Source organism: Zymoseptoria tritici, chromosome 13 (assembly GCF_000219625.1).
Source record: "Zymoseptoria tritici IPO323 chromosome 13, whole genome shotgun sequence".
Classification (NCBI taxonomy): domain Eukaryota; kingdom Fungi; phylum Ascomycota; class Dothideomycetes; order Mycosphaerellales; family Mycosphaerellaceae; genus Zymoseptoria; species Zymoseptoria tritici.
In genome coordinates, this window is record NC_018206.1 from 741,140 (window position 1) to 765,534 (window position 24,395).

The 24,395-nt window shown below is 54.2% G+C and overlaps 10 protein-coding genes across 10 annotated transcripts; 5 read left to right on the top strand and 5 right to left on the bottom strand.

Moving 5' to 3' along the window:
* Positions 1-136: 136 nt before the first annotated feature.
* On the top strand, positions 137-1,511 carry MYCGRDRAFT_64704 (uncharacterized protein; the record flags this gene model as incomplete). The annotated part of the gene is made up of 3 exons (XM_003847568.1): positions 137-300; positions 381-641; positions 715-1,511. Coding segments are annotated over 3 exons (1,161 nt in total), but the record flags the coding sequence as incomplete, so codon positions are not given.
* Positions 1,512-1,855: 344 nt separating this feature from the next.
* Positions 1,856-3,457, bottom strand: MgFAE3 (putative ferulic acid Esterase/Feruloyl esterase; the record flags this gene model as incomplete). Its single annotated transcript, XM_003847678.1, has 1 exon — positions 1,856-3,457. The coding sequence occupies one exon, from the start codon at positions 3,455-3,457 to the stop codon at positions 1,856-1,858; it is 1,602 nt and encodes a 533-aa protein (XP_003847726.1).
* A 934-nt stretch (positions 3,458-4,391) lies between these two features.
* MYCGRDRAFT_88465 (uncharacterized protein) lies at positions 4,392-5,444 on the bottom strand (the record flags this gene model as incomplete). Its single annotated transcript, XM_003847677.1, has 1 exon — positions 4,392-5,444. One exon carries the CDS (start codon positions 5,442-5,444, stop codon positions 4,392-4,394), a length of 1,053 nt encoding a protein of 350 aa, XP_003847725.1.
* Positions 5,445-5,947: 503 nt separating this feature from the next.
* MYCGRDRAFT_13934 (uncharacterized protein) lies at positions 5,948-7,330 on the top strand (the record flags this gene model as incomplete). The annotated part of the gene is made up of 1 exon (XM_003847569.1): positions 5,948-7,330. A coding segment is annotated over one exon (1,383 nt), but the record flags the coding sequence as incomplete, so codon positions are not given.
* Positions 7,331-8,368: 1,038 nt separating this feature from the next.
* Positions 8,369-9,415, top strand: MYCGRDRAFT_111676 (uncharacterized protein; the record flags this gene model as incomplete). The annotated part of the gene is made up of 3 exons (XM_003847570.1): positions 8,369-8,825; positions 8,886-9,127; positions 9,180-9,415. 2 exons carry the CDS (start codon positions 8,433-8,435, stop codon positions 9,108-9,110), a joined length of 618 nt encoding a protein of 205 aa, XP_003847618.1.
* Positions 9,416-9,494: 79 nt separating this feature from the next.
* MYCGRDRAFT_111677 (uncharacterized protein) lies at positions 9,495-12,758 on the bottom strand (the record flags this gene model as incomplete). The annotated part of the gene is made up of 1 exon (XM_003847676.1): positions 9,495-12,758. The coding sequence occupies one exon, from the start codon at positions 12,756-12,758 to the stop codon at positions 9,495-9,497; it is 3,264 nt and encodes a 1,087-aa protein (XP_003847724.1).
* A 1,049-nt stretch (positions 12,759-13,807) lies between these two features.
* Positions 13,808-14,796, top strand: MYCGRDRAFT_97443 (uncharacterized protein; the record flags this gene model as incomplete). Its single annotated transcript, XM_003847571.1, has 3 exons — positions 13,808-13,810; positions 13,989-14,151; positions 14,294-14,796. 3 exons carry the CDS (start codon positions 13,808-13,810, stop codon positions 14,794-14,796), a joined length of 669 nt encoding a protein of 222 aa, XP_003847619.1.
* A 1,380-nt stretch (positions 14,797-16,176) lies between these two features.
* On the bottom strand, positions 16,177-16,584 carry MYCGRDRAFT_97444 (uncharacterized protein; the record flags this gene model as incomplete). The annotated part of the gene is made up of 1 exon (XM_003847675.1): positions 16,177-16,584. One exon carries the CDS (start codon positions 16,582-16,584, stop codon positions 16,177-16,179), a length of 408 nt encoding a protein of 135 aa, XP_003847723.1.
* A 4,210-nt stretch (positions 16,585-20,794) lies between these two features.
* Positions 20,795-23,083, bottom strand: MYCGRDRAFT_111679 (uncharacterized protein; the record flags this gene model as incomplete). The annotated part of the gene is made up of 3 exons (XM_003847674.1): positions 20,795-21,171; positions 21,604-21,683; positions 22,121-23,083. 3 exons carry the CDS (start codon positions 23,068-23,070, stop codon positions 20,795-20,797), a joined length of 1,407 nt encoding a protein of 468 aa, XP_003847722.1.
* A 659-nt stretch (positions 23,084-23,742) lies between these two features.
* Positions 23,743-24,315, top strand: MYCGRDRAFT_101890 (uncharacterized protein; the record flags this gene model as incomplete). The annotated part of the gene is made up of 2 exons (XM_003847572.1): positions 23,743-23,850; positions 23,906-24,315. The coding sequence occupies 2 exons, from the start codon at positions 23,761-23,763 to the stop codon at positions 24,173-24,175; spliced, it is 360 nt and encodes a 119-aa protein (XP_003847620.1).
* Between the last annotated feature and the right edge of the window lie 80 nt (positions 24,316-24,395).

Below are 24,395 nucleotides of genomic sequence, written 5' to 3' on the forward strand. Positions count from 1 at the left end.
GTATAGTTCAATAACAGTATGGAACCTTCCCAACTGAATAATGACTTCCCACCTGCATCTTCGAGGGAAGAGGGGTCTAGATTTTGACCTCAGCTCTGCGTCACTCTCACCACGAATTTCAGACTCAGCGACCGACATCGTCTCTCTCAGGACCGAGCAATTCTCTTGACACACGCATACACTTTCCTCTCCGTTCGATGGAAACGGCCAAACATCAAATCCACGAGCAAGGACTAGCCACCGAAGTCAGAATGGTCAACAACAAAGAGGAACCCAAGGAGTTCCCAACCAAGCGGTGCGGTTAGTGAGTCCCTCACGACATGCGACTCTAGCTCGACAATTGTATACGAACATATCTAACTCCCCCTCCCTCTATCCAGGCGTCCTCGGAGCCACCGGCAGCGTCGGCCAACGCTTCATCCTCCTTCTCGCCCTGCACCCGCACTTCCAACTCACCGCCGTGGGAGCCTCCCCCCGCAGCGCAGGCAAAAAATACCGCGATGCCGTCAAGTGGAAGCAGAGTCTTCCCATGTCGGAAGAGTTGGGCGAATTGGTGGTGAAGAATTGTACACCGGAAGAGTTTAGGGAGGAGGTCGATGTGGTGTTTAGTGGGTTGGATAGTGACGTTGCTGAGGAGACTGGTGAGATTATACGATTGATCCGCGGTGATGTGGAGTGTGGAGGGTGGTATACTGACTGACGGGTGAACTACAGAAATGGCCTTCCTCAAAGCGAATATCCCGACTTTCTCCAACGCGAAGAATTACCGCCGCGACCCCCTCGTTCCCCTCGTCGTACCAACCGTCAACCTCCCCCACCTCTCCCTCATCCCCCACCAACGCTCCCACCACAACCTCACCACAGGCTTCCTAGTCTGCAACTCCAACTGCGCGGTAATCGGTCTCGTCATCCCCTTCGCCGCCTTACAATCCCGCTTCGGCCCCATCGACACCTGCTCGGTAGTCACCATGCAAGCCGTCTCCGGCGCGGGGTATCCAGGCGTCAGTTCCATGGACATCATCGACAACGTGGTACCCTACATTTCCGGCGAGGAAGATAAAATGGAACCCGAAGCCCGGAAGATCTTGGGAAGCCTGAATGCTGAGGCGACGGCGTTTGAAGAACAGAGCGACCTGCGCATTTCCGCAGCTTGTAACCGCGTCCCCGTGCTGGATGGGCACACGGCTTGTGTATCCCTCCGCTTTACCCGTCGTCCTCCACCATCCATCTCCGAGGTTAAAGACGCCCTGCGATCTTACGTGTCTGAGGCTCAACAGCTGGGATGTCCAAGCGCGCCTAAGAACGCGATTGTAGTCATGGAGGAACCGGATCGCCCGCAACCACGGCTGGATCGCGAGACGGATCGGGGGTATGCGGTGAGTGTGGGAAGGGTGAGGGAGGACGAGAGTGGGATTTTCGACTTGCAGTTTGTGGCGTTGAGTCATAATACGGTGATTGGGGCGGCGGGGAGTAGTATTTTGAATGCGGAGGCGGCGGTTTTGAAGGGGTATCTTTGAATGAGGGGACGGGAGGGAGGACTTGTGGTGAAAAGGGTTCATGACGCTTGACAGACAGATTGATCGCTCTGGTCTGCTAGAATGAAAGATCTTAAAGGACAAGGCTCGTCAAGTTTTGTTCCAGTTCTGGTTTCTGTACGGTGAATTTTGCCCTTGCATTTCACTAATTGTCCACTCATTGCCACGAAGTACGACTCCAGTCTCATGAAGTGGAAGTCGCCGCGTCGATGTCCATCGCGCTGTGAAAGCACAAGCGCGATATATCATGCTCGTCCAGTCCGAAATCATGGCTGCCGTATTGACCTCTGTCCCTGGACGTCCGCCCATGCCAGGTTCCCTCACGGAACACACTCCCACGCCTCAGGACTCTTATAATTCCCCGGATCCACACACAAATTCCTCAACGGCCACTTACAATGCTTCCTCTCAAGCTCCACCCCCAACTCCGCCGTATCATTCACAAACTTCGTCCCCACCAGCACCTCCGGAGCCGCCTCCGCTCCCTCCTCCACCCACCGCACCATCCTCGTCAAGACATTCCTCTCTGGATCCGTGGATCCCCCCGCTCCCTGTCCAATATCCCACGCCCCATCTCCACCCGCACAATGCCCCATACCTCCCACTCGGAAGAAACGGTAAAACTCATCCAGATCCGCGGGACTGGCGTTCATGGTCGTCGCGACGTGTTCGTAGTATCGTGGACTATTATCCGACGTGATGATGGCGTCCGCGAGACCGTGGTAGTGGAGGATTTTCCCGCCGTGATCACGGAAGGGGCCGAGGTCGCCGTTCCAGGTTTCGATGTCAGAGGGATTGATGAGGTCGGAGATGGCGGCGTAAGTGCTGTTCAGGGTAGCGGCGTCCCAGGATGGGTCTTGCAGGATGGCGTAGCGCATCCAGTCGAGGGTGTATTGGAAACCTTGGCCGTTGTAGTAGATGTACGGCGCGGAGAGTTCGGTGCCCGGTTGCATGCGGGGGAAGATGAGAGCGCCGTTTTCGCCGTGGTAGTCTGCGAGTACGGCGGAGACGGTGAGGACTTGGGGTGCGGTGAGGCAGGGCGCGGTGGGGGTGGAGGATTGGTTGGTGCGGCATAGGAGGGAGACGGGTTTGTAGTGGCAGAGGGAGGGGTCTTCGAGGATGCCGTCTTCCACCCCGTCGAGGCCGTCGCATTGGGTGAGGATTTCGGTGTGGACGGCGGCCCAGAGGGAGGGTGGGAGGTAGGAAGGGGAGTCGGGGGAGCCGGTGATGGGGTAGAAGTGGCCGGACCAGGAGGAGAGGTTGTTGAATGATAAGGCAGGAGCGCCGGCGACGATGCCGTCGAAGAGGGTGGGGAAGGACTGGGCCATTTTGAAGCCTTGCCGACCGCCGGTGGAACAGCCGATGTAGTAGGACTTTTTGTGGGGTTTGGCGTAGTAGGCGGAGGTGATGGCTTTGCCGACAAGGGTTTCGGTGAGGATGGAGCGGTAAGAGAAGTCTTCGACGATGTCTGCGTTTTGGTAGAAAGCTAGACCGCGGGTGCCTTGATGGCCGTTGTTGGATCCTACGGTTGCGAATCCGAGAGATGCTCCGTAGGCGACGTCTTCGTACTGTACGCAGCCTCCGAGGCCACCGTTGCCGGTTGCGAGGAATCGACCGGTCCAGTTGCTGGGGAGCCAGGCTTCCATGTAGATCTCCGAGCGTGCTGAGGTTGTGACGTTCATTGCGATGCGGCAGAGGTCGACAAGAGCAACTTGAGATGGTCGCTCGCATTCGGCGAGAAGCCCAGTCTGGTCAAGTGTGATATTCGTGCCGGCAGCAACGAAGTCTGCGAAGTGTATGGTGACATTCTCGCGGACGAAGCTGGATGAGAGGTCACTGCAGTTTATCGATGGATTCGAGTACTCGTGTTGGCTGCTTGCGACAGCTGTGAGGCCTAGTACCAGAGAGATGAACCGCCACATCATCGCTGCGAGTCTTTGATAGAATGAACGATCGAGTCTTTGACAATGGAAGAGATGCTCAACCATCCTGCCGACCAAACTGCTTCTTATATTGCACTCCATCGCTTGCAATGTCCACTCCACAATTGTGGACACAGCATTCTTCCCCACACCCCAGCCCCGCAAGCACAAGCGATCCATTGTCACAGCACACAGTCGCGCAGTAGCATACGCGTTGTGCAGATACAGACGTGATTGCCAATGGTCGAAGTGGAGTGAAGTGGTCACACAGCGTGAATGTCACGTCGGGACTTCGGGAGAGTTTTCCCGACATCCTGAGTCTGTGTTCGGCAGTTATTGGGTGGAGAATTGCCGAGGGATCATTCGATTGAGAGATTGTAGTCACGAACTGGCAGCAAATGCCATCGAGATGTGTGAATCGAGTCTGTAACACGTCCCAATCCTCAAAGTCTTCTAACTCGTTGGAGTGGTCGTGGATTGATTGTAGCTTGTGGCCGGCTGAAATGCGGCATGGACTGTGTAGGCGTCTGCGGCTGTCGCTCATTCGATTCGCTGCCCCATGAGGTATTCAGAATGGGCCCAACATGAGTGTAGGACAAGTTGAATGATAGTGAATGGTAGACGCTTGAAGTATGTCGAACTGCGCCGAGCATTTAGTAATCAGTCCTCCTGTTCCGGTACTGAGGTCGGGTGTCGACTTCACCGACGATTTTGCCAACGCATTGTACCGGCCATTGAGGCTTACTGGTCTTACGATGCTTATCCGAAAGCAAGCTCTGGTGTGGACGAGCAGGATACTGTTGCCATCGTGTCATAAAGGAGCTGATCGAGGGTCGAACATCAGCCATCCTGCCGGCTCCTTGCACGCATCGTCCGACAACAGAACCCGGAAACGGTGGTAACTTTCCAAGCTCTCTCGCGAGGAGATTTATCTTCAAGAACGAGTCTTTCCAGCTTGAATCATACTCGTATGCAGCTCCTTCACCTGCGGCACGATCAAGCTCTCAATCTCGACGGAGGAGTCGCTGAAGTCTTCCTTGCCGCCTTCCGCTATTCGTGCAGTACTCTTCGCCCTGTTCTCCTCCGACACACGTACCCACTTCTCACCCTCAGCCTTGCTTACGAACAACACCTCGTACTTCCGCGTATTAAGCAAGTTGCCAATGACCAGGTGATGGGAATACTTCTCCAATGCACCTCTAGCTTTCGAAGCGAGGAGAGCCGGATCAGTTTCAAGCTTGAAACTGACAATCATGGCGTGTGGACTCCATTCGTCGACCAATAGCTTCAGGAACTTCGGCACCGGGTCCAGGTCGATGATCAGAGAGCCAGCTTCCATGTGTGCTGCTGGCGTGCGCTCCTCGGGTTCACCATTACCCTTCGGCTGCTTCTTGGTGTGGAAGTCCTCGCTCGACTGGATTTTGTGCTCAACCATGCGATCTGCTGGAACGAAGAAGTCGCTCACAGCCGCCGCGAGATAGAATAGTGCATTCGCTTGCAGCGGCTGCATCAGGATAGCAAGTTCTCGCAAATGCCAGAGGTAGTCATTGACCGTCGTGAATGGCAGCAGGAGAAGCAGATTACCCTTCTTGGCTTTTCGATACCTTCGCAGGACGCCCGCCATTTGCTGCTGGTACTCATTTTGAACAACTACCGGCCCATCCTCGGTTCCGGTCATGTAATCCAAAAAGCAATTTGTACTGTGGCTGTAGTGACGAGAATACGGCAAGAGGGAGAATTGCCTGTGAAGGAATATGACAGCGTAGTCATTCTCCAGAAAGTATTCGGCGGATGTTGCGCCACGAGTTCCGGCGGAGAAGTTGTCGATAAAACGGACTGTCTGGTTTTCGAGAGGGACTGTTGTGCCACCAGATGTTACGAGAGCCACTCGCCGACCGGCCTTGGAGTGTTGCTCGATGAAGTCGCGTGAGAGTTGGGAATGTCGGTCCAGCGACCCGGGCTTGGGATTGTTCGCAAAGTACTCCATGGCCGAGGTGGAGGATAGACGGGTTACCTACTTCGACTGAGGTTGACTCAAGCTTCGTAGCGGGAGTGGTGTCAAGGAGAGAGATGCTCAGTGGTTCAGTCTGGCTCCAGCGATAGAGGCAGAGACAGGAGGAGAAGGAGAGAGAAGGATTGCCGTTGTTCCATTCCGCCGAGGATCCGTTTTTGGTGGAGTTTTGTGTGTAGGGTGATGAGTTTATCGCGGTATTTGTGTGAATGTCTTTTGACCCCGCGGAGCACTCTCCGGCGGACGACGAAAGAAGGCAGCTTTCGCATCAATTCTACCATCAAATATTGATTGCCCACTTTCATGGCTCTCGGTCTTCTTCAGCCGCTTCACAATATACAACTTCGACTTCACACTTAATACAACCAACAACCACCACCGCATCACTCAGCATGCCTCCTCCTCCGCGCCCCGCCACAGGCGCCAACGCGACTTCGACATCCTCCACCTCCAAGAACTCCTCCGACCGCTTCAAACAATCAAACGAACGCAACGAATACATCCCCTCCTTCATCGCCAAAAAGCCCTTCTACATCGACGACGCCACCGCCTCCGATGCTGACTACCTCGAGCACCAACGTCTCCAATCCGAAAACACCACCGACACCCTCGCTAACGCAGATTGGTACGCGCGAGGTTCCAAAAAGGGCCCCGCGGCGACCAAGTACCGCAAAGGAGCATGTGAGAATTGCGGAAGCATGTCGCATACAGCGAAGGATTGTTTGCAGAGGAAGAGGAAAGCTGGGGCGAAGTGGACGGGGAGGAATATTGCTGCGGATGAGGTGGTGAAGGATGTGAAACTCGGGTGGGACGCGAAGCGGGATCGATGGAATGGGTTCGAGGCGGAGGAGTATGCGGAGGTGGTGCAGGAGTTTGAGGCGGTGGAGGCGATGAGGAAAGAAGCCGCTGGTGAGGCGGAGGACGGCGAGGAAGGAGCGAAATACGAAGAGGAAACGGATATGGGCCGAACGCAGAAGAATTCGACGAGGAATTTGCGGTTACGAGAGGATACGGCGAAGTACTTGAAGAACCTGGACTTGGACAGTGCGAGATATGATCCCAAGACGAGGAGTATGGAGGCGGGAGCAGAGGGTGCGGCGTTGAATGATCTGGTGGCGGAGGAGGGATTCGAAAAGGCGAGCGGAGACGCTGCAGAATTTGAGCGAGCGCAGACCTATGCATGGGAGACACAAGAACGAGGAGACCGAGACAAAATCCACATGCAAGCCAATCCAACCGAAGCACTCCTCACACGAAAACGCAAAGCCGAAGAAGAGATCCAAAAAGCCGAAGCCAAACGAAAAGCTCTAGCAGACAAATACGGTTCCCAAGACACCGTCGCCAAGAAACCCGCTCTCCTCGCCGCCGCACAAACGAGCGAACGATACGTCGAATACGACGAGCGAGGTCGCATCAAAGGCGAAGAGAAGAAAGCGGAGAAGAGCATGTACGCCGAAGACGTGCTCATCAACAATCACACTTCCGTCTGGGGCAGTTGGTGGAAAGACTTTCAGTGGGGGTACGCGTGTTGTCATAGCACGATGAAGAACTCGTTCTGTACGGGTGAGGAGGGGAGGCAGGCGGCTGAGGAGGCGGAGAGGTTCTCGAGAGGGGAGGGACTGCCTACTGCGAAGGAGGCGGAGAATGCGAGGGAGGTGGAGAGGGAGGAGGCGTGGGAAGAGGAGAAGAGGGAGGAGAGGCATGTTCCGAATGGAGAGGACCGGCCGGAGAAGGTGAATATGGATGAATCAAAAAGGCGGATGGAGGAGTTGAAGGCGGGTGTCACCGAGGCGGATATGGAGAAGTATCGGAGGGAGAAGGTCAATCAGAGTGATCCGATGGCGAAACTGCTGGGGAAGGATGAGCTGCTGGATAGCTGAGGCTGGACCTGCAGAGTCCGAACGTCCTGATGAAGATATCGACAGTCCTGATACCCTACTCTCCGCGAAGTTCATTCCCATCGGTCGTATGTACTGCGCCTCCCGGATCTGGAAATCTCGTCCTTCAATCACCGCAACAGCTGCTGAAAATGGGTAAGAAGTCCCTCCCAGGTCAGCTGCGCAGGAGCGTCTCGCTCTGCTCGGAACGCTTTAGCCATGGCATCCATCGTTCACGAGCTGACCGGAAGGCTCGAAAATGGACCTTGGCTACGGCCGTCCGACGGTCACGAATTCATCAACTAAAGGAGGGATTTGATCTACTTCGGGCTAGGAGTGGAGGTCGTGTCCTGTTTATGATCCCACGGATGGACTTACCAACCACAGGAGGGATTTGATCTACTTCGGGCTAGGAATGCAGGCCGTGTCCTAATCATCATGATCCCACGGATGGCATGGCGCGACTGGCCGCGCGATCCTTCGGTGTGGGCGAGCAGGTCTTTCGCGGGTTCAAGACTGCGTCGAGCATTACAATACCACTGGCGTGTCTCATAATTGGCTGCTAAATGTGGACGGTGCGGCGTCTTATGGCCAAGCACGACTTCATAGCACGTGGTCGTCTTGAAGCGGGCGGCTGTAGTCTGCCATAGAATTATGTGGAGCTGGACCCAATGAACTTCAGATATCGGTCACACCAAAGGTGTCATTCGACATGAATAGTGCTTTGGTGTACTGGATATTGTGGTGTGGATGTCTTTCACTTGGCTGTCCCGACGGTTTTGGAAGTGTTCGGACTCGTCCATACCACAACCAGCTCTAAAGACATACTACAGCACCTCGGTCCTCCACGGACCGTCAAATCCAAGGCCCAATGCGGAGTGAGAGCAAGCAGTTTTACGTACAACGACCGGAAGTTGGCAGGTGATCTTTCCCACAGCATTCGTCTGGTAAGTGGCTCAATTTCTCCTATAAAGATTTACCTCCCCTCTCTCTCTTCTTCTTCTTCTCAACCTCTTCAGTACACTCTACTGCTCCTTTCTACTTCATACCTTCCAAATCCCTTCCACCACTCGAAGCAATCTTCAAGATGCTCTCCAAGATCACCACCACCACCCTGCTCATGGCTGCCATTGCCATCGGCTCTCCCATCGACCAGCTCATGGAGCCTGTCAAGCGCGACTCCGTGGCTGAGGGCGCCAAGGCCCAGCACCTCGTCAGCATGCTCGGCAACAACGAATGCATGTTCAAGCCTGATTCGCGCGACCACAACGTCTTCGAGTTGGTCGAGGACGGCGACTGCATCCCTATCACGCAACGCGCTGTCGACGAGTGTCAGTCCTTCTACATCCAGCCGTTCTATGTTGGACGAAAGGATGTCAAAGACAAGAATGGCAAAAAGACCAGCGACGCCACCTGCGAGCTCAAGTACTACTACGACGACAACTGGTGCGAGACTCCGTCGATCCAAAACTTCACCCAGGTAAGTTGATACGTTACGCCGTTCCTCAACTCCACGCCTTGGCTAACTCATCGACTATAGGGCTACGACCTCGAGAGCGCGGCGTACACCGAGGAAGGCTTCTGCGCCACCAATACGGCCTACCGCGACGACAAGAAGGTGGAGCAGGCTATCAAGAAGGCCAATGCAACCACCGGCATCATCGAAACCATCAAAAGTGTGGACTTCAAGTGCCCTCAGAGCTACACGATCGAGTGCCGTGCCTACGAGAAGACCGACAAGGAGGCCAAGGAGGCCACTTCTTGAGCACGACTAGTGCAGTGGTAAGAACTGTCTCCATTCATCTTCACGGAAGCCATGCTAACAACCTTTCAGGCGTATCTCTCGCAAGACTCCGTCGCGCAGAAATGGCAGCGAGGGTAAAAAGGTCGAATTTCGCTGTGTGCGCCCAGAAAAAAATGGTCAGCGAGGTGCAAAGTGAGGTTAAATCTCGCTCCGTGCGGCTGCAACCATGGTACAAATGTACCTTTGGGAAGATTATCTTGCTTTGGAATTTTAGAAAAGGGGGCGTGTTAGGTTAGACACTTTAGCCTATCCAAGCTTTCTCCCACACCCATCTTCCCGCCTTGCCAATCGGACCTCCTCTATGCCAATGAACTTCTCAAAGCCGACAGAAGCGCACTCGATCACTCACATCCCCTCCCCCAAACTCGCCAACCTCTGCCCCTGCGTCCCACTAAACAACTCACTCCCATCAAACCTACTCTCATCCTCCCCAGCCTCAAAAGTCTTCACTCCGACCTCCTCCTGAATCCTCACCTCCTTCGTCGGCGTCTTGAATCCCTTTTCACTCATCCTATGATTCCCACTGATCCCCTGCAGCGCCACCCTCCCCACAGCACCGCCATTCGCAGTCCCGCCCGCACTCTGCCTCGTCCTCAAACTCGACCTCGCGCCCAAACTCGTCCGCGCGAGCGAAGTCGGCGCAGGAGCAGACTTGCGGGATCGCGGCCTCTTAGGCGTGGGACCGGGTTGGGAGTCGAGGGAGCTGGTGTTTGAGACGAAGGAGTCGTCGTAGGCTTGGGAGTCTTGAACGAGAGTCTCGGGCGCGGGCGGAGGAGCCATGTCGTCTGCTTGGGTGTATTGAGTATTGACGGCGCTTTCACGGGAGCGGTGAGGAAGACTGCCAGTCTTGGATGACATGTTGTTGATGCCCATGGCGGCCATGAGGTTCGCGCGCATGGCTTCTGCTTCGGCGATTGAGGCGTCTTTTTGGTCGCATTTGCGTTGAAGGCGGTCGATCTTCTTGCGGAAGTCGGTGATTTGGGTTTCGCGGCGAGAGATTTCTGCGGTGAGGTTCTCGTGGTCTTCGAGGGAGTCTCGTTGAAGATCAGAGAGTTGGCGTTCGAGTGTTTCGATTGAGTCGTGGTGTTGCCGAACAGACTCTGCGGCTTCGTTGGTCTTTATTTGAAGCTCACTGCGTAAGTTCTGGACCTGGGCTGATTCATGATCGAAGGCCTGCTTGAGTGCGACTCGTTCCGAACGCTCCCTTTCCAGTTGCTCGTGCAAATCGCTTATCCGTTCATCTTGCATGGACTTGTTTGATTCCGCCGACCGCAGCTGGTCCTCGAGGTGGGCGCTGCTGGTGGAAAGTGCTCCATTGCTTCGTTCAAGCTCGCTGATACGATCTTCCATGCCGGAGGTTCGTGCCTCGCTGGTTGTCAGACTGTGCTGCAAACGATCGCATTCTGATCGGGAGCTCTGCAGTTCCACTTGGAGCTGAGCCAGCCTTCCGGCTCTCTCTTCCAACGCCTTCGACGACTCCTCAAATTGCTCCTGCAGATCGTCGAGCTCTTCCTGCTTCCTCGCGACAATACTGGCGCTGCCGAGTTCCGCCATCGACCTCTCATTGCGGAGGTCTTGGAGCTGACGCTGACCGTCTTCTTGTGCTTGTCGTAGCTTTCCTTCCAGCTGGCCGATTCGGTCCAGCAGATCCGAGTTCTCACCGCGGCTTGCTTCCAGATCCTGCATGACAGTATCACGTTCGTCCTCGACGGACCGCAATTGGATGCCAAAGTCTACATTGCGAGACTCCATCTCAGCAAATGCACGGTTGAGGTCTTGATTCTGCTCCTCCAATGCTCGATACCTCTTTTGCTCCTCTCGAAGAGGCTTCTCTACATTCTCGCACCTCGCCTCCAAGCTTGCGCAGGCTTTTGCGAACAATGTCGTGACTGCATCTTGCTCGACCTCTGCCCTGGCACGGAAATGTGTATGTAGTGCCTCCCTCCAGTCCACATGATCTTCCTCAGCCATTCCATTAGACGTGCCAAAGTTCATATGCTCCCGCCATGATGGCCGGTTGTGATTGCATTCGGTTGCACCTCGCGCTGATGATGCATGGAGGTCGAGAAGCAAAGTCATTGACTGAGTCCCGATCGTCGACTTTTGCGAAGCTCTGAGCAACAGGTTGGTGATCTGGTGAGCCAAGTTGCATCGCTTCCTATGCAGAGCCACCTGGCACCAACCATTGCTTTGCTGCTCAATGCCCTCACGCTTGGCAATCTTGTCTTGTAGTGTTTGCAAAGTCCTCAAGAACGTGCCGTCATTCAGCACTTCTCGAACTTGATGCACCGTGATCTTGTGGTCCTCAATGATCGTCAGAGCGTCTTGCATAGTTCGAGTAATGGCATCCAAAGCAGCAGCAGAGTCCTCTCCGTCTGCACGAATGGCATAGTTGACAGCATTCTGCAAGAGGTCGCCAATTGGTGCATGCGCGAGGACGCTCGAGAAGAGCTCACAATCATTCACGTGTGGTGCCAGAGTGTGCACAATTTGTATCAAGCTTGGATCTGTGAACGTGGCTTCGAGCTTTTCGAGGACGACGTGTGGAAGGGAATCGACTTCCACGAGTTTGCCCATGAATCTGAGCGCGAGACTTCTGATCCGCGGATCAAGATCATGGGCGCAGAGTCCTTCCTGCACCCGACGAATTGTGATCGTGTTGGCTGTACACCAAATCTTGCGAAGATCAGCTGGGATGGCCGTAATGATTTCGTTAGCCAGCACGACCGATTTTATCTTGTCGTCTGAGCATTGCGCTGCTTTGACCGCCGATAGCACAAGCAAGGTGATGAGCTGTACACTTCTCTGTGCTTTGCTGCCTTCGAAGAATTGCTGCATGGTCTCCGCCTTCCATCTTGAAGATACTGGTGTACTGGCCAAGAAGTCCTGAGTATCGTAGGAACTGTTGGTAAGGCGGAATTGGGGATCCGTGCCGCAGAGGACCACGTTCATGATCGCGAAGCAGCGCAGGCTCAAACTCTGGTCCGCAGCTTGTGACACATTCTTGAGAATATCCACCATGTGCTCCTCGAAGCGACTCAGCGTACTCGAGCTCAATATGCCAAGCAGCAAGTTTCCAGTCCCGGCTAATATGATGTATACCGGCTCGATTGTTGTTGCAGACGGTTTGCTCGCGGCATCTTCGAAGAGCTGAATAAACAGCGTCTGCGCCTCAGCTGGCAAAGCTACAGTATCAGGAAGAGGTATTGACAGCAACGCAACGCTTGCTCTTGTGTATTTTGACCTCGTATCCCCCTTCTTGATCGCTTGAGCCACCACACTGTGCAGCAAAGTCGGTTCCTGTCGGAGGAAGGCATCCCGGCAAGCAGCATTGAGGCCAAACCGAGTGATGATGTCCAGTACGTAGCTCCACTGCTGTAGTCCTTCTATGAGTGAACATGCCAGCGATTCGACAAGGCATGGTTTGGCGGCCGCCCATCTTGAGATGTCGGCATCGGCGCAGTTGGTGACGAGTTCGAGGAGCGTCCGGAGTTGGCTCGGATAGGGTGAGGTGGTGATTCGATCGATCTCTGTCGCCAGCGCTGCGTATGCTGACATACTGCTGCCGTCGTCCTCTTCGCAGGAGATACTTTTTTCGAACAGCGTCATGGTCTTCGAAGAGTCGCGTCCAAACACGATGACACGAGAGTCTCACGCTAGCGTTGACCGGACGACGAATTTAACCATTCATCCTCTTTTTGACCTCACCTCGTCCTCGCGACATCCATTCATGAGTACCTTACCGCACTCGACGCATCATGCTTCGTTGTAAGTCGTACCTTGCTCTACATCATTGAACGCTATGGAGCAAGTCACGGCTCGAGGCATACCCGAATCCCAGTCTAGTCGAGATGCCAGGTACTTTTCAAACGACGCACACGCTTCTCACTATGGTTGTCCCAACGGTCTCCAGAGTCACCAACACCGGGCGGACAACTTCACCAGGAGTTCCTGACGTTGCTATAACGCAATGGTTGTAGTACACGTTTCACAGATTCTACCGTGATCGCTATCTCGCTACCCTGCGCTGTCCAACCCGGACAACACACGTGTATCCTTGCGGACCCACTGAGGCTTAGTCACCCGGCGCAGGCGGCTAGAACAACGACACTATGCTTCCTCAATCGAGCATGGTTATATCTGCACTACCGGCGTTGTAACATCGACTGCTTGCATCAAGCGGGAGCAATTCCACACACGATACATATATACCGCACACCGATCCTCCCCCACCCTGACGACAGACTTTGGACCATTCGTAACGAGGAATCACACCAGTGTCTGAGTAGAGAACTTTGTCACTCTTTTTGTACTTGAGACCTACCAATGGATCCGTAACGAGTCGATCAATGTCTACTCCGGCGACAAATCGAGGAACTGGAGCTGGAAATCACAGTTCTCCGAATCATCAATGCAGATCTGAGGGTGGAGTTGGCCTCTGCGAAATCTCCAAAGAACTCATTGAAGATGTGGCTATCTCGGTGGCACGACGCTCATAGGCCTGAATCTCATCAACACCTCAACCGGAGCATCAGTGAGCGGACTCCAGAGGCCAGACAACTTTGGAGCGCGATCGTGGACCCAAAGGCAGAAGGCGCCCGTAACGATTGTCGAGGTGCTTTGCTGCAGACCGCCCGCTGTGGTCGCTTACGATTTTCATGGTACGGCAAAGTCGTGGAGGATCTGAAGGCTCAGGCGGCGTTTACGGAAGCTTGGAAACGACAGCGGAGGGAGTGGTGGTCGCAGTGGTACTGGAAACTTCCCGCATCTCCTGGCTACGACGAAGACTTCCATTTCTGAGAGGGGCTGAGGCTTATCGACACTGTTTCTCTTCTCTAGTCATCCGTGCGACAAGAGGTACAAGCAGATATTGACCGAATCACTTACCAAGGCAGTGGTTCGAGCCTGCTGAATCCACCAGCCTATCGTATATGGCGCATGTACCCCAAGCGTATCATGTGCAATGCTATTCCATACGGGCCAAGACCTTCGCGCTACGATAGTACGTATCGCAGCCCTTGCTATGACCCCGGACGGTGGATCCACACTAAATATTAGTCATGCAAGTCGGCGCCTATTGACGATATCACGAATCAGTGCACGAACCATCCTATCACCACATCACCGTCCCTCTCATATCACAGCCCCCATACCACGAATTGCCAGAGGAATAGCAACAGCCGCTGGTCTGAGGCCATATCAAGCTCTTCACGATCGTGCGACTACAACGCTGGCCGCCCGTGTTCGCAACAAAAAACGTCCAGACGTAGGCTGGATGTGGGTTCGGGATCATGAGTGGGAGATTCAGAAAAAGGACAGGATGATCTGGCGCAGGAAATGGCTTGCGATTTGGGCAATTGCTTACGCCGTCTTTCGCGACCAACGAGATGAGCATCAAGCGCTGATTGAGAAGGACTTCAACATGGTTGGATCGAAACTCCTTGGGAAGCACTGGCCCTGGGGAGGAACCACAACTGGACAAGCCGGGAAGGACTTGAAGGCAAAGGATGGCGCTGTCACAAAGGACTTTCCTGGTCAACGTGGCTGGTTCTGGAAGGATACTGGACTTAGCGGAGAACTCCTCGGGTGGTTAATGGCCTGCACTGTGATCGGTCTGGGAGTGACCCTGTTCAGAAGCCAGCACTAGAGATCCTCGTTCCACAGCCTAGGACAATCTACATTGCGAGCAGCAGCGACATTGGTCAGGATACTGAGGGAGCCATCTATACTCACCTGGCGTCGTCGGCTACTGAAGACAGCCGACGAAGCTTTGAGACTCGGACTCCGTCATGGAATAATCATCATACGATGCCATCGATCATCGAACTCCAGCGAGGTTGAGCACAGCACTGCGAAACGTACGCATATCCAGCTTGAGGAGCTGTCTGAGAAGGAGCAGCCTTTGTGCATCGTACGTCTCCTCTTCCACAGTCGATTATTATTCAGAACAGCCTTATGACTTGCAGCAATTTTCGTGTCGGTGCTCGTGCGGCTGAATGCAAGCAGAACATACCGACCTTCGTATGACGGTGGAGGAGTTGAGGGCAAAGCTGGGCAGTCGGAGCTGGTGGAGATATTCGCCATGCGAGAAGTGTGCTGAGGAGTCCAAACCAGAGATTGCTGCATAAGTGTCAATGCGACGAGCGAACAACTCCTGGTCGATTCAATACGTATCGAGTAATTACGGCAGCGTTCGATCAGCTTGGAGCTCCAACATGACGGCGATAGCGTGGGATGGAAAGGCAGTCTGGCAGTTTGAGGATGTTAGCTGAGAATCGAATGCAGAATACGTGTACGCATTCGGCGCAATCTCCCGTGCGAGATGACCGCATATGCCTTGGGCGAAACTACCCTCAATCTGTCGAGCTCTGACAGAATCCCTCACCGCCCGCTTTGCCCCCTCTGAGTTTGCGGTCTTCGCTGGTCAATCTGACTGGCTTCTGCCGCGGACAAATCCCACGTCCAAGGCTGGGACTTCTGCGATACGTGGCAGGAAATAGAAAAGCTCCTGGAGACAGGAAAGGTCAGAGTCATCGGAGTGGCAAACTTTTCGACGGTCAATCTGGAGAGGCTGCTAGCCAGTGCGAAAATCGTTCTAGCAGTGAACCAGACCGAGATTCAGCCTCTTCTCCCTCAAGACAAATTGCATGCCTATTGCACCGCAAAAGGGATCCATCAGACGGCTTTTGGTCCACTGGGTGGCACCGGAAGCACACTTCATGAAGAGCCAGCGATTGTCGAGATTGCCAAGGAACGCGGTGTGGCGACTGGGAATGTGATGCTGAGCTGGGGGCATCGCCAAAGGGTGGAGTGTCATTCCGAAAAGCACAAATCCCGGTCGAATTTCCGCAAATCTGAACGACAATTTCGTGCCTACTGCCGAGGAGATGCAGCGGATCGATGCATTGGCAAAGACCAAGGCGTGTAGATTCAATCGACCAGACTGAGGAACGACCGTGTTCCACGATGATGTTGATGTCGGGACCGCGTAGAGTGGAATGCGACCAGTAGCAGAGAGCTGCAAATCTCACGTACTGAAATCGAAGTTGTGATTCGGAAAGGCCATATCGCTGAAGTCGGCATGTAGAAAATCGTTGGGCAACGAGCCATTATCCATTTCCAATTCAAACACGGAGGTCGTGGTGTTGCCGCCTTCCAGATTGCCATGGCCACTTGTGCTGGTGAAGGCGTTCAGGTTTGCGAACGGACTCTCGGTCAGAAGACCTTCGATGCCCAGACTTGCCGTGCATTCATTCAACCTCCTCATCAGACTTGAAGTGACTCGCGAGACCGAATGTTGCGGCAAAACCGGTAGCCGAGCGAAGATCGCCAGGGCAGCGCTCACTCTGCGGAGATTCTCGTCGACATTGACACTGAGTTGGTCTCGATACTTCATGCAGACCTCTAGGAGGAAGTGACCGGCAAAGGAGATCATGATTAGGAAGTAGGTGGGCAATCCAACGAGATGGTTCCGGAAGTCGTCGTGAAGAAATTGGTCCAAGGAGATCAGACTCAAGGTATCGTTGATCGAGTTGAAAGAATTGCAAAGACATTCGAATTGAGATATTGTCAATTATGCTCATGTTCATTGCTTCCATGACTGTCGTGTATGCGTTGTGCTCGTCTGTGATCATACATCATCCGAAGATGCCTCCCTTGCTTTTTCGTACAGCGGTCGTCGAGCACCAAACTGGAGGGTATCGGTCCTCCTTGCCGCCCAATTGTAACCTCAAGACCGACCATACCATCCCTTCAGAATCGTTCCTCAACGCCTGAGAGCAAACTCGAATCGTGAAGCATATTTGTGTCTCCCATTGACTCTCCGTACCAGAAATTCTTACCATGCCTTCAGGATCATTCACCAACGCCTGGAACTGATCTCGGACCATGAAGCATATTCGTACCGTTCACCCAACCTTGAACTCCCGCGCGGCGGCCTGACTCTCCATCTCAATCGCCTCGTCCACGATCAACTCCGCGCTGGCTGAAACCAAACGACCTGGCTCACTTGCCGTCCACTTCGCCGTTGGCAGCCGGAAATTCTCCTCCATCCCTCCCTCGGCTTGCCACAATTTCTTCGCTAGCAGCGCCATCTGCAATTCCCACCGCCACTCCAATTTCCTCTTTTTCTCTGCCAGTCCACCTTCCAGCTTGCTCACTTCCGCTGAGCACTTCCTCTCAAATTCCAGCTCCTCTCTTCTCTGCTGCCTGGCAAGTTCCTGTAATTCACGTTCCTGTCGCTGTTTACGGAGCTTGATTCTCCTGCTTTGTTCGCCTCGCAAAACATTGATCGCGCTGAAATGTCGGCCTTGGATCATCTCCTTCTCTCGACGCGCAATCTCCAGTCGTTCCAGATCGACATCGGTAATGTTTCTCCCGTGAGCTTCGCCGTTACTCAACATACCGGAGCAGTAGGCCTCTCTGTGGCGCAGACAAGTTTCGGCAGAGAACTTCTCGATCAGATGGACTTCGCGAAGTGCTGCCTCTGCGACGATTTGCTTGTCTTCGGCTTCGGCCAGGGCATCGGCGTGGTGCTCTGCAAGATCCTCTGCGGCAGATTCGTGGGTGGTCAATATATTCTTGCGCTGGTCTGAGTGAGATGCGGTAAGCGACATGCGTTGGGCGGCGGTCCAGTGGAGAAAGCGGTCGCGTTGTGTGGCTTGTGTCGAGAGAAGCGTTGTGTATTCTGGCAATTCCGTGATTCGTTCAAGTTCGTCGTGTGCTGTTGTCGAGAATTCTTTCTGTCGTTCAAACTCGGATGATGTCTGCTCGCTACGATCGGAGAGCACTGTGGGAAAGTTCTGAGTGGCTGTTGATCCTCGGCGGGAACTTTCAATCGACGGAGCAGCTTCGTCCCACTGCTCCAACTTTTCCAGCAAAGCGTTCTGTTCTTCCTGAGTCATCACTTGCTCGACAAGAGACCCTGGTATTGGCTTGCTGCAGCAGCTAGGGACGCTTCCTCGATGACTCTCGGTCGCGGAGTTGATCGTGTTCCGCAACGCTTTCGTGCAAAGTCGGTGGCCACAAGGTAGTGTATGTACCGCTCGTCTTTGACTAGGTGCATCTTGAGGACAGTGAGGACATCCGTCCACCAGGGATGTGTGAGAGTCGTTGCGTTGTTGCAGTCTATCGCGGATGCGCCGGAAGTGTCTCATGGGAGACGAGGAAACCGGATGCGAGAGCGGCAAGGAGAACACCGAGCCTTCTGGAGTGGCGGACGGCGAGAAGGACACAGAGTGCCGTCCATTTGGTGTACCTCTTGCAAGGAACGCATCATAATCTCGGAAGGAAAGCGGATGCGAAAGACGTCCTTGACGGCTGGGTAGGTCGCCACGAGAGGGCTCCGAGAAGTGCGATGTCAAGCCGGTAGAATACGACGCGCGAGAATCGAGACTTTCCGACCGCCGTGAGTATCCTGAGTGGACCGACTGTGTATCTGTTTGTCCTTCGTTCACATCAAGGCCCAGCTCTTTGGCTTCCAGCTTCAATCGCTCGTCGAACTGGTCTTCAGAATCACCATCTCTTATATTCAACACCTCCAACAGATACGATAAATCGTCACCGAGCATTGTAGAGCATTATCTCTTTCCCCGTCGAAAGCTTGAATGATGTTGACTTTTGGGGGCGAGGATAATGGTTCGCGGGGCGTGGGAACGTGCGAAGGGGATGCCGGCTCGTGGACGCAGTCCTGTTTGACAAATGGTTTGAGATGCTCCTCCTTCTCCTGTAGGTGTGTTCCACATGAAACAACCCCAGAATGCGACCTCGCACAGAAAGATCGAACCGAGGGTGATACAGAGACCGGTGGCGTGGAAGCGACGATAATGGTTGAACACCAGGGCAGCGGACTGGGAGATGCTGGCAGTGAGGTAGTACTTGGAGGCCGTGAGAGGTTGGACAGCGGGAACGCACAGCTCGGGAGCGCAAGGAGAGTGAGGTGTGCGAAGATGAGCAAGGTGAGGTCGCGAGCTCAGGAAGCACTCCCACAGTCCGGCTCTCCTCCTGGTCAGCATCGTCAGTACATTTTGTTTGGATCCGGTTGCGTCGATCCGGGAGGATTTGGGGCCAGATTGGGATATATCGCCGGCGGCTATGAACCTTGCTACGCGCAAGAGGCAAGATCGCCGGAACTCTGCTGCTTGAATCCGGGGCGATGAGGGTTTGTTTGATGGGTGGGGTCCGTGAATATTGAGACATGGAATCAGTGGATGATCAGTCGTGGAAGGTGCAGAGGGATTGTCGCAAAATCCGTCCACCGCGTCCTTGCTCCTTCGGGATTGATACGAGCTGCGGTGTAGCCGTGTCGAGTGCACGACACAATGCCGCAGATGATAAGTGCAAGGTGGTGAGATATCGAGCTGTGCCGTGTCTGGACTGATTCACGCAGGAGTACTGACGAGCAGCCTTCGTTGTCCGTAACTCCTCGCTCACCGTACAAACAATTCGACCACCGTGTCGTGAAACATCGGCAAACACTGTCCGCTCCCAACTGACGCGATGGTGGCTGGGCGGGTTCCGGGACTTGGACGGTCTCCCCGCGAATAACGACCTGCGAAACTTGGTCGGTGGTCGGCAGGATGCAGAGCAGCGAGACCGAACCGGGCAAATACAGTACCGGTACACAAGCAATTGCCAGGACCTTTTCATGCTGTGCCTGCGTCCAGAGGCTGCTGTGCTTCCACTTGTCAGTCATCGACCTCCATCCAATACTGAAGCAAACATATCATCCAATCATGACACGAAAGCGACATCCTTTTGAATATACTCCAGTAGCTCACCAGTCGTATGCAAATCATCCAGGCGTCGCAGTCGGTGCCGAGCTGCTTGGGCTGCCGCGTCGTCCTCAGCTGCACGCCACTCTCGTCTGCGGGCGGCATTATGAGCTGCGGCAGTCGCTGGCAGACCGTCATGGTATCGATGTCGACGAGCAGTCCAGGTAATAAGAAAAGTTGTTTCGAATTCGGCGTCGGCTGTCATTCCAAAGGCGCCGACGATCATCTAGACCTCTTTCAAGCGAGAAGCGGCGATCAGCGTCAGTCTTTGATGATCCGACCTCACCTCTTCGATCTCTTCGACCTTCAACCTCTTCGATAGCTCGCAGCCGTGACCATTCGCACGCCCATCACCTACTATCAGGAATTGTGCACAAGAAATCCAATTTGCTACGGGTAGTCGGCTTCCGCCAGACTGCCAGCGACTCTGGAATTTATTCTCGACTCCGCATACCACGGCCGAGCCCTATGAAGATCTCGCTCCATGCTTTGCGCTCCACACCTGCACCTTCAAACTCAGCGGACCATCCTCACACCTGCATGTCAAACCAATCATTTGATGTCCTCTCAATCCTGCAGAGAGGGCGGGCATACAGCCAGCTCATACCTTCGTAATATATACGTCCCACCCGCAGGCTCCACTTCGGAAGGATCAAACTCAATAGCAAGGCAGCAGCCTCAGCGATATGTTCGAGTAGGCACGTCCGGTCATTTCAACATGCCCGTCGTCTTTGCATGACCACATTTGTTCCGAGCTGCTCATATCGATATGACTGTTACGGCCGACATTCGTTTCCAGCGCCCTGGAGACGTGAGGACTCTGGCGAGCGCCTCACTAGAACACGATGACACGCTCAACCTCGTCTTCCACCTCTACTGGCCTCTCCTAGGCAACGACGAAATTCCAGTCGCGGCTAACGTCAATGTCGGCGATGATGTCGTTGCACCGCTGTTCGAACAGTGGGTTACCGCAATCGGCCAAGCAGAAGTGCCAGCCTCTTCAGAACCATCGAAGTCAGCGCCCTTCAAAGTGCGACTCGTCTTGGACGTGGCACGACCGATCAAGTTCGCTCGAGGCTCCGGCTTCCACACAGCAGAGACGCGCGGATTCACACAATTGGCAGTCCTTCTCAAGTCGAAACTCCAAACCTGGCCACTGGAGCTAGCATTCGCCGGATGTGCGTGCTGGTGCGCGCTGAAGACATTGACGGTCCTGAATGAGAGGACTCTGCCGATAGGTACCTGTTGGCCTGAATCTCGAGCATCTCATGTCTCCGAAACAGGCGACAGGCAGAAAGCTCGTTGTTTGCAATTGGCACGAAAACATTGGGATGACGACTGCTGGAAGGACCAGGAAGAAGATGACGCTCTTCTGCGACGTCTCTGTAGCAGATCGATCATAGCGTTATCTTCAGATGACAGGGACTGCTTGAGTGTATGGACCAAGCGTGCAAAACAGAAGCCCATCGAGCCCGACGAAAGCTACTGGAGCGGAGAGCCGAATTCCATGGGCTATGTGACTCCAAATGGTACACATCGGGAAATCTATCTGCCTCCGGGGACTTTGAAGCTTGCTTGGGAGTACCAAGAAGACGGGAATTGGGAGGAACTTGCAAAGTTTGAGGCTTTTCGTACGCGGTGCTCACAGTGAATGGTTTGTGATACTGGGACGGATCACTCACGACTGTACAGCACACGATGCATGGATGTCGACGCGAAGACGTAGTGGCTCTTCTTCAAGGTGACAACATCACTTCGTACTCTTGTCGGCATTTCACATGCACACAGATCGACTTCTGAGCACCGCCCATACGTGGAACAGACGAGATTCGCAACGACCACTTCGTTGACTTTCAAGGAGTGTGCTGCTAATACACATCATATTACTCGCCTTCCAAAGTCCCGGCAGAAGTCTCTCACCCTTCCATCAGTCATACCATCGCCTCTTTGCAAATTCACCATGCACTCAGCTCAAAGTCCTCTCCCGACGAGGTCGCACGTCCGCGGTCGGCCTATCGTGTTGGCGGCGGAGCATCGCGCTCAAGGCACGGAGGCTCCTAGCACCCCAAGGAAGGGCTATTAAGGTTGGTGCACTGCACGAACATTAGTCTCTGCGATGAAGCGATAGGCTGACCGGAAGCTCGGAACACATATCGTCTCTGATGATCACATCTCGCTGAGCCGAGCGCCTGCGCTCACGTCGCTCTCGGTAATGCAAGGTTCACGATCCATGGCAAGTGCCTGGGCCACTCCACGTTCCCTTCAATGGCAGCATTGACGAACAGCGTGCGGCCCTCAATGGCGTCCGCATTTGCCGCTGCACAATGAGCCTTCTTCGCAAGGGTCTCCAGTCTCGAAGCCTTCTCCGCACGGACATCCTCGGTGTCGAACTTCCGAGGCTGCAGTGTAGCAAGGCTCTCAATGAGCTGCGATTCATCATTGCCAATGGCGGTGAAGTGCGAAACCTCGACATCCTCGCTCATCTCCTCTCGCCACGTCACGAGCTTTGCTCCCCAGCCGGGATGCATGTGTCCGAAGCAATGCATCTGAGGTCGAGCCCTCGCGATAGCACGGAACAGGCTGGCACTTCCTCCTCTCGTATTTGACTCCGTCTGGTCGAAGATGCCTCTCGGTGGGCCGTGGGTGATTGCGACGTTCACATCCGTGCCAATGTCCCATGCGTGGTCTACTTGAGGGTCGTACTGGAATGCCCAGTCGTTTGTTGATGGGGTGTATGGACTGACATAGACTGTCAGCTGTGCGCCGTTGGACAGAGTGAAGCGGTGCGTGCCTTCGTCGAGTAGCATGATCCCGTCGTGCTTCGCATCTTCGAATAATCGCCGGGCCTGTCCGTAGTTTCCGTACTCCCTCTGGACTGCATCGTCGTTCACGTCCAGTCTTGCTTCGGCAAGCTTCTTCTTGAACATCGGTGGGTCCAGAGTGAAGTCGTGATTTCCCGCAATGACCAGCTTCAGCGGAGCGTCGACCTTCTTGAGGCACTCGATCGTGGTTCTGAACTCCTGCAATTTTGACTCTTCACTCATGTCACCGCAGTGGATCACCACGTCGTATCTTCCGGGTGGAGGCTCGAATCTATCGCCGTGAGTATCCGACATCACCAAGAACCGTGTGGCAACGAAGCAATCCATGGCCGACTTTTTTGGCTGGCGCAGGAGAAGTAGCAAGAGTGCAATGTGCTGGTGCAATGTTAGCAGCTTCGGTTGTGTTGGAGGTCAAGATCCAGCAGAATCGAAAGAAAGGAAAGATTGAGACGTTCGTGCGGTGGACATTACCGCGATACCTGTGAAGAAAGCGTGGTTGAGAATGAGACGTTCCGCTGGATCTGTTGGGTTCAGAATATGGTACCGCCATGCCACTGGTCCACGCCCAGGCAGCTAGGAGGTACGACAGGGCGAGGGTGATGCTCCATATCCAAGGCTTCCTTCCATGAGTTCTTGTACATTTCATGCAATAACACGCCGCTCTCCTCGTTGTTGTCGGGCGCTTTCTCATTGCATCAGGTTGAGCTGCGCCATCGTAGTCATCTGACACGCCCCAGACTTCTGCCGCTCGGCGGAATTCAGATGCGGAAGACATCCCGGACCTGTCCTGTCTCCTAGCTGCCGACATTGACGTCGAGTTGATGAGAAGCGACGTGTTGCGAGAATGGCGACCCACAGCTACAGATCACGCATCACCGTCGTCGAGAGAACATGTGGGACGAAACCATCGCGCCCTTGGCGAGGGCCGGCATGGCATTGAGCATTCACATCTCTTGTCAATCACTTCAGAAGCTGCGATCTCAACATTGATCTCAGCGAACTGTGAAGAACACCGCCATGGAGCCAAGCAAAGCAGAATATCAACGAGAGGACTTCATGACCGAAATGCCTCCTATTCCCGAGGACGAGTTCACAGTCTTTGGCACGGTTCGTCGGTATCTTTCACAATCACGACGTACAAACTCACCGTGATGATCCGCAGGTTTACGCTCACCCACAGCACGCAGATGCCATGGATGCAGTCTACAGAAAGCTCACCGCCATGTCAGCTTCGGAGCCAGGAACCATCTACTACTGCATTGCGAGAGATCCCGATGATCGCAGTGTCTTCCATTTCTTCGAGCGGTATACCGGACGCAAGGCCTTCGATGAGCATAACAATTCCACGACGGTGAAGGATCTACTGGCTAGTGGATGGATGAAGGGTGTCAAGGCGAAGTTTGTGAAGCCTGTAGAGCTGGGCACGAAGTAGATGTGGAGTGGTTTTGTGGTTAGCTTGCTGTGTCTGGCGTGTAATGTGAGCTTCGGCCGTTGCGCATGGGAACTTTGGCTTGTCGATTCGGGTTTTGATTGCGTATACCAGCGGCCAAAGAGCTGCAGTTCTCCGGTCTCAGATATGGTGTGTAGGCCGTAGAAGCGGCCAAGAAATTCCGATGATCACAACGACCGATGGGTATCTTGGGACGTGAGTG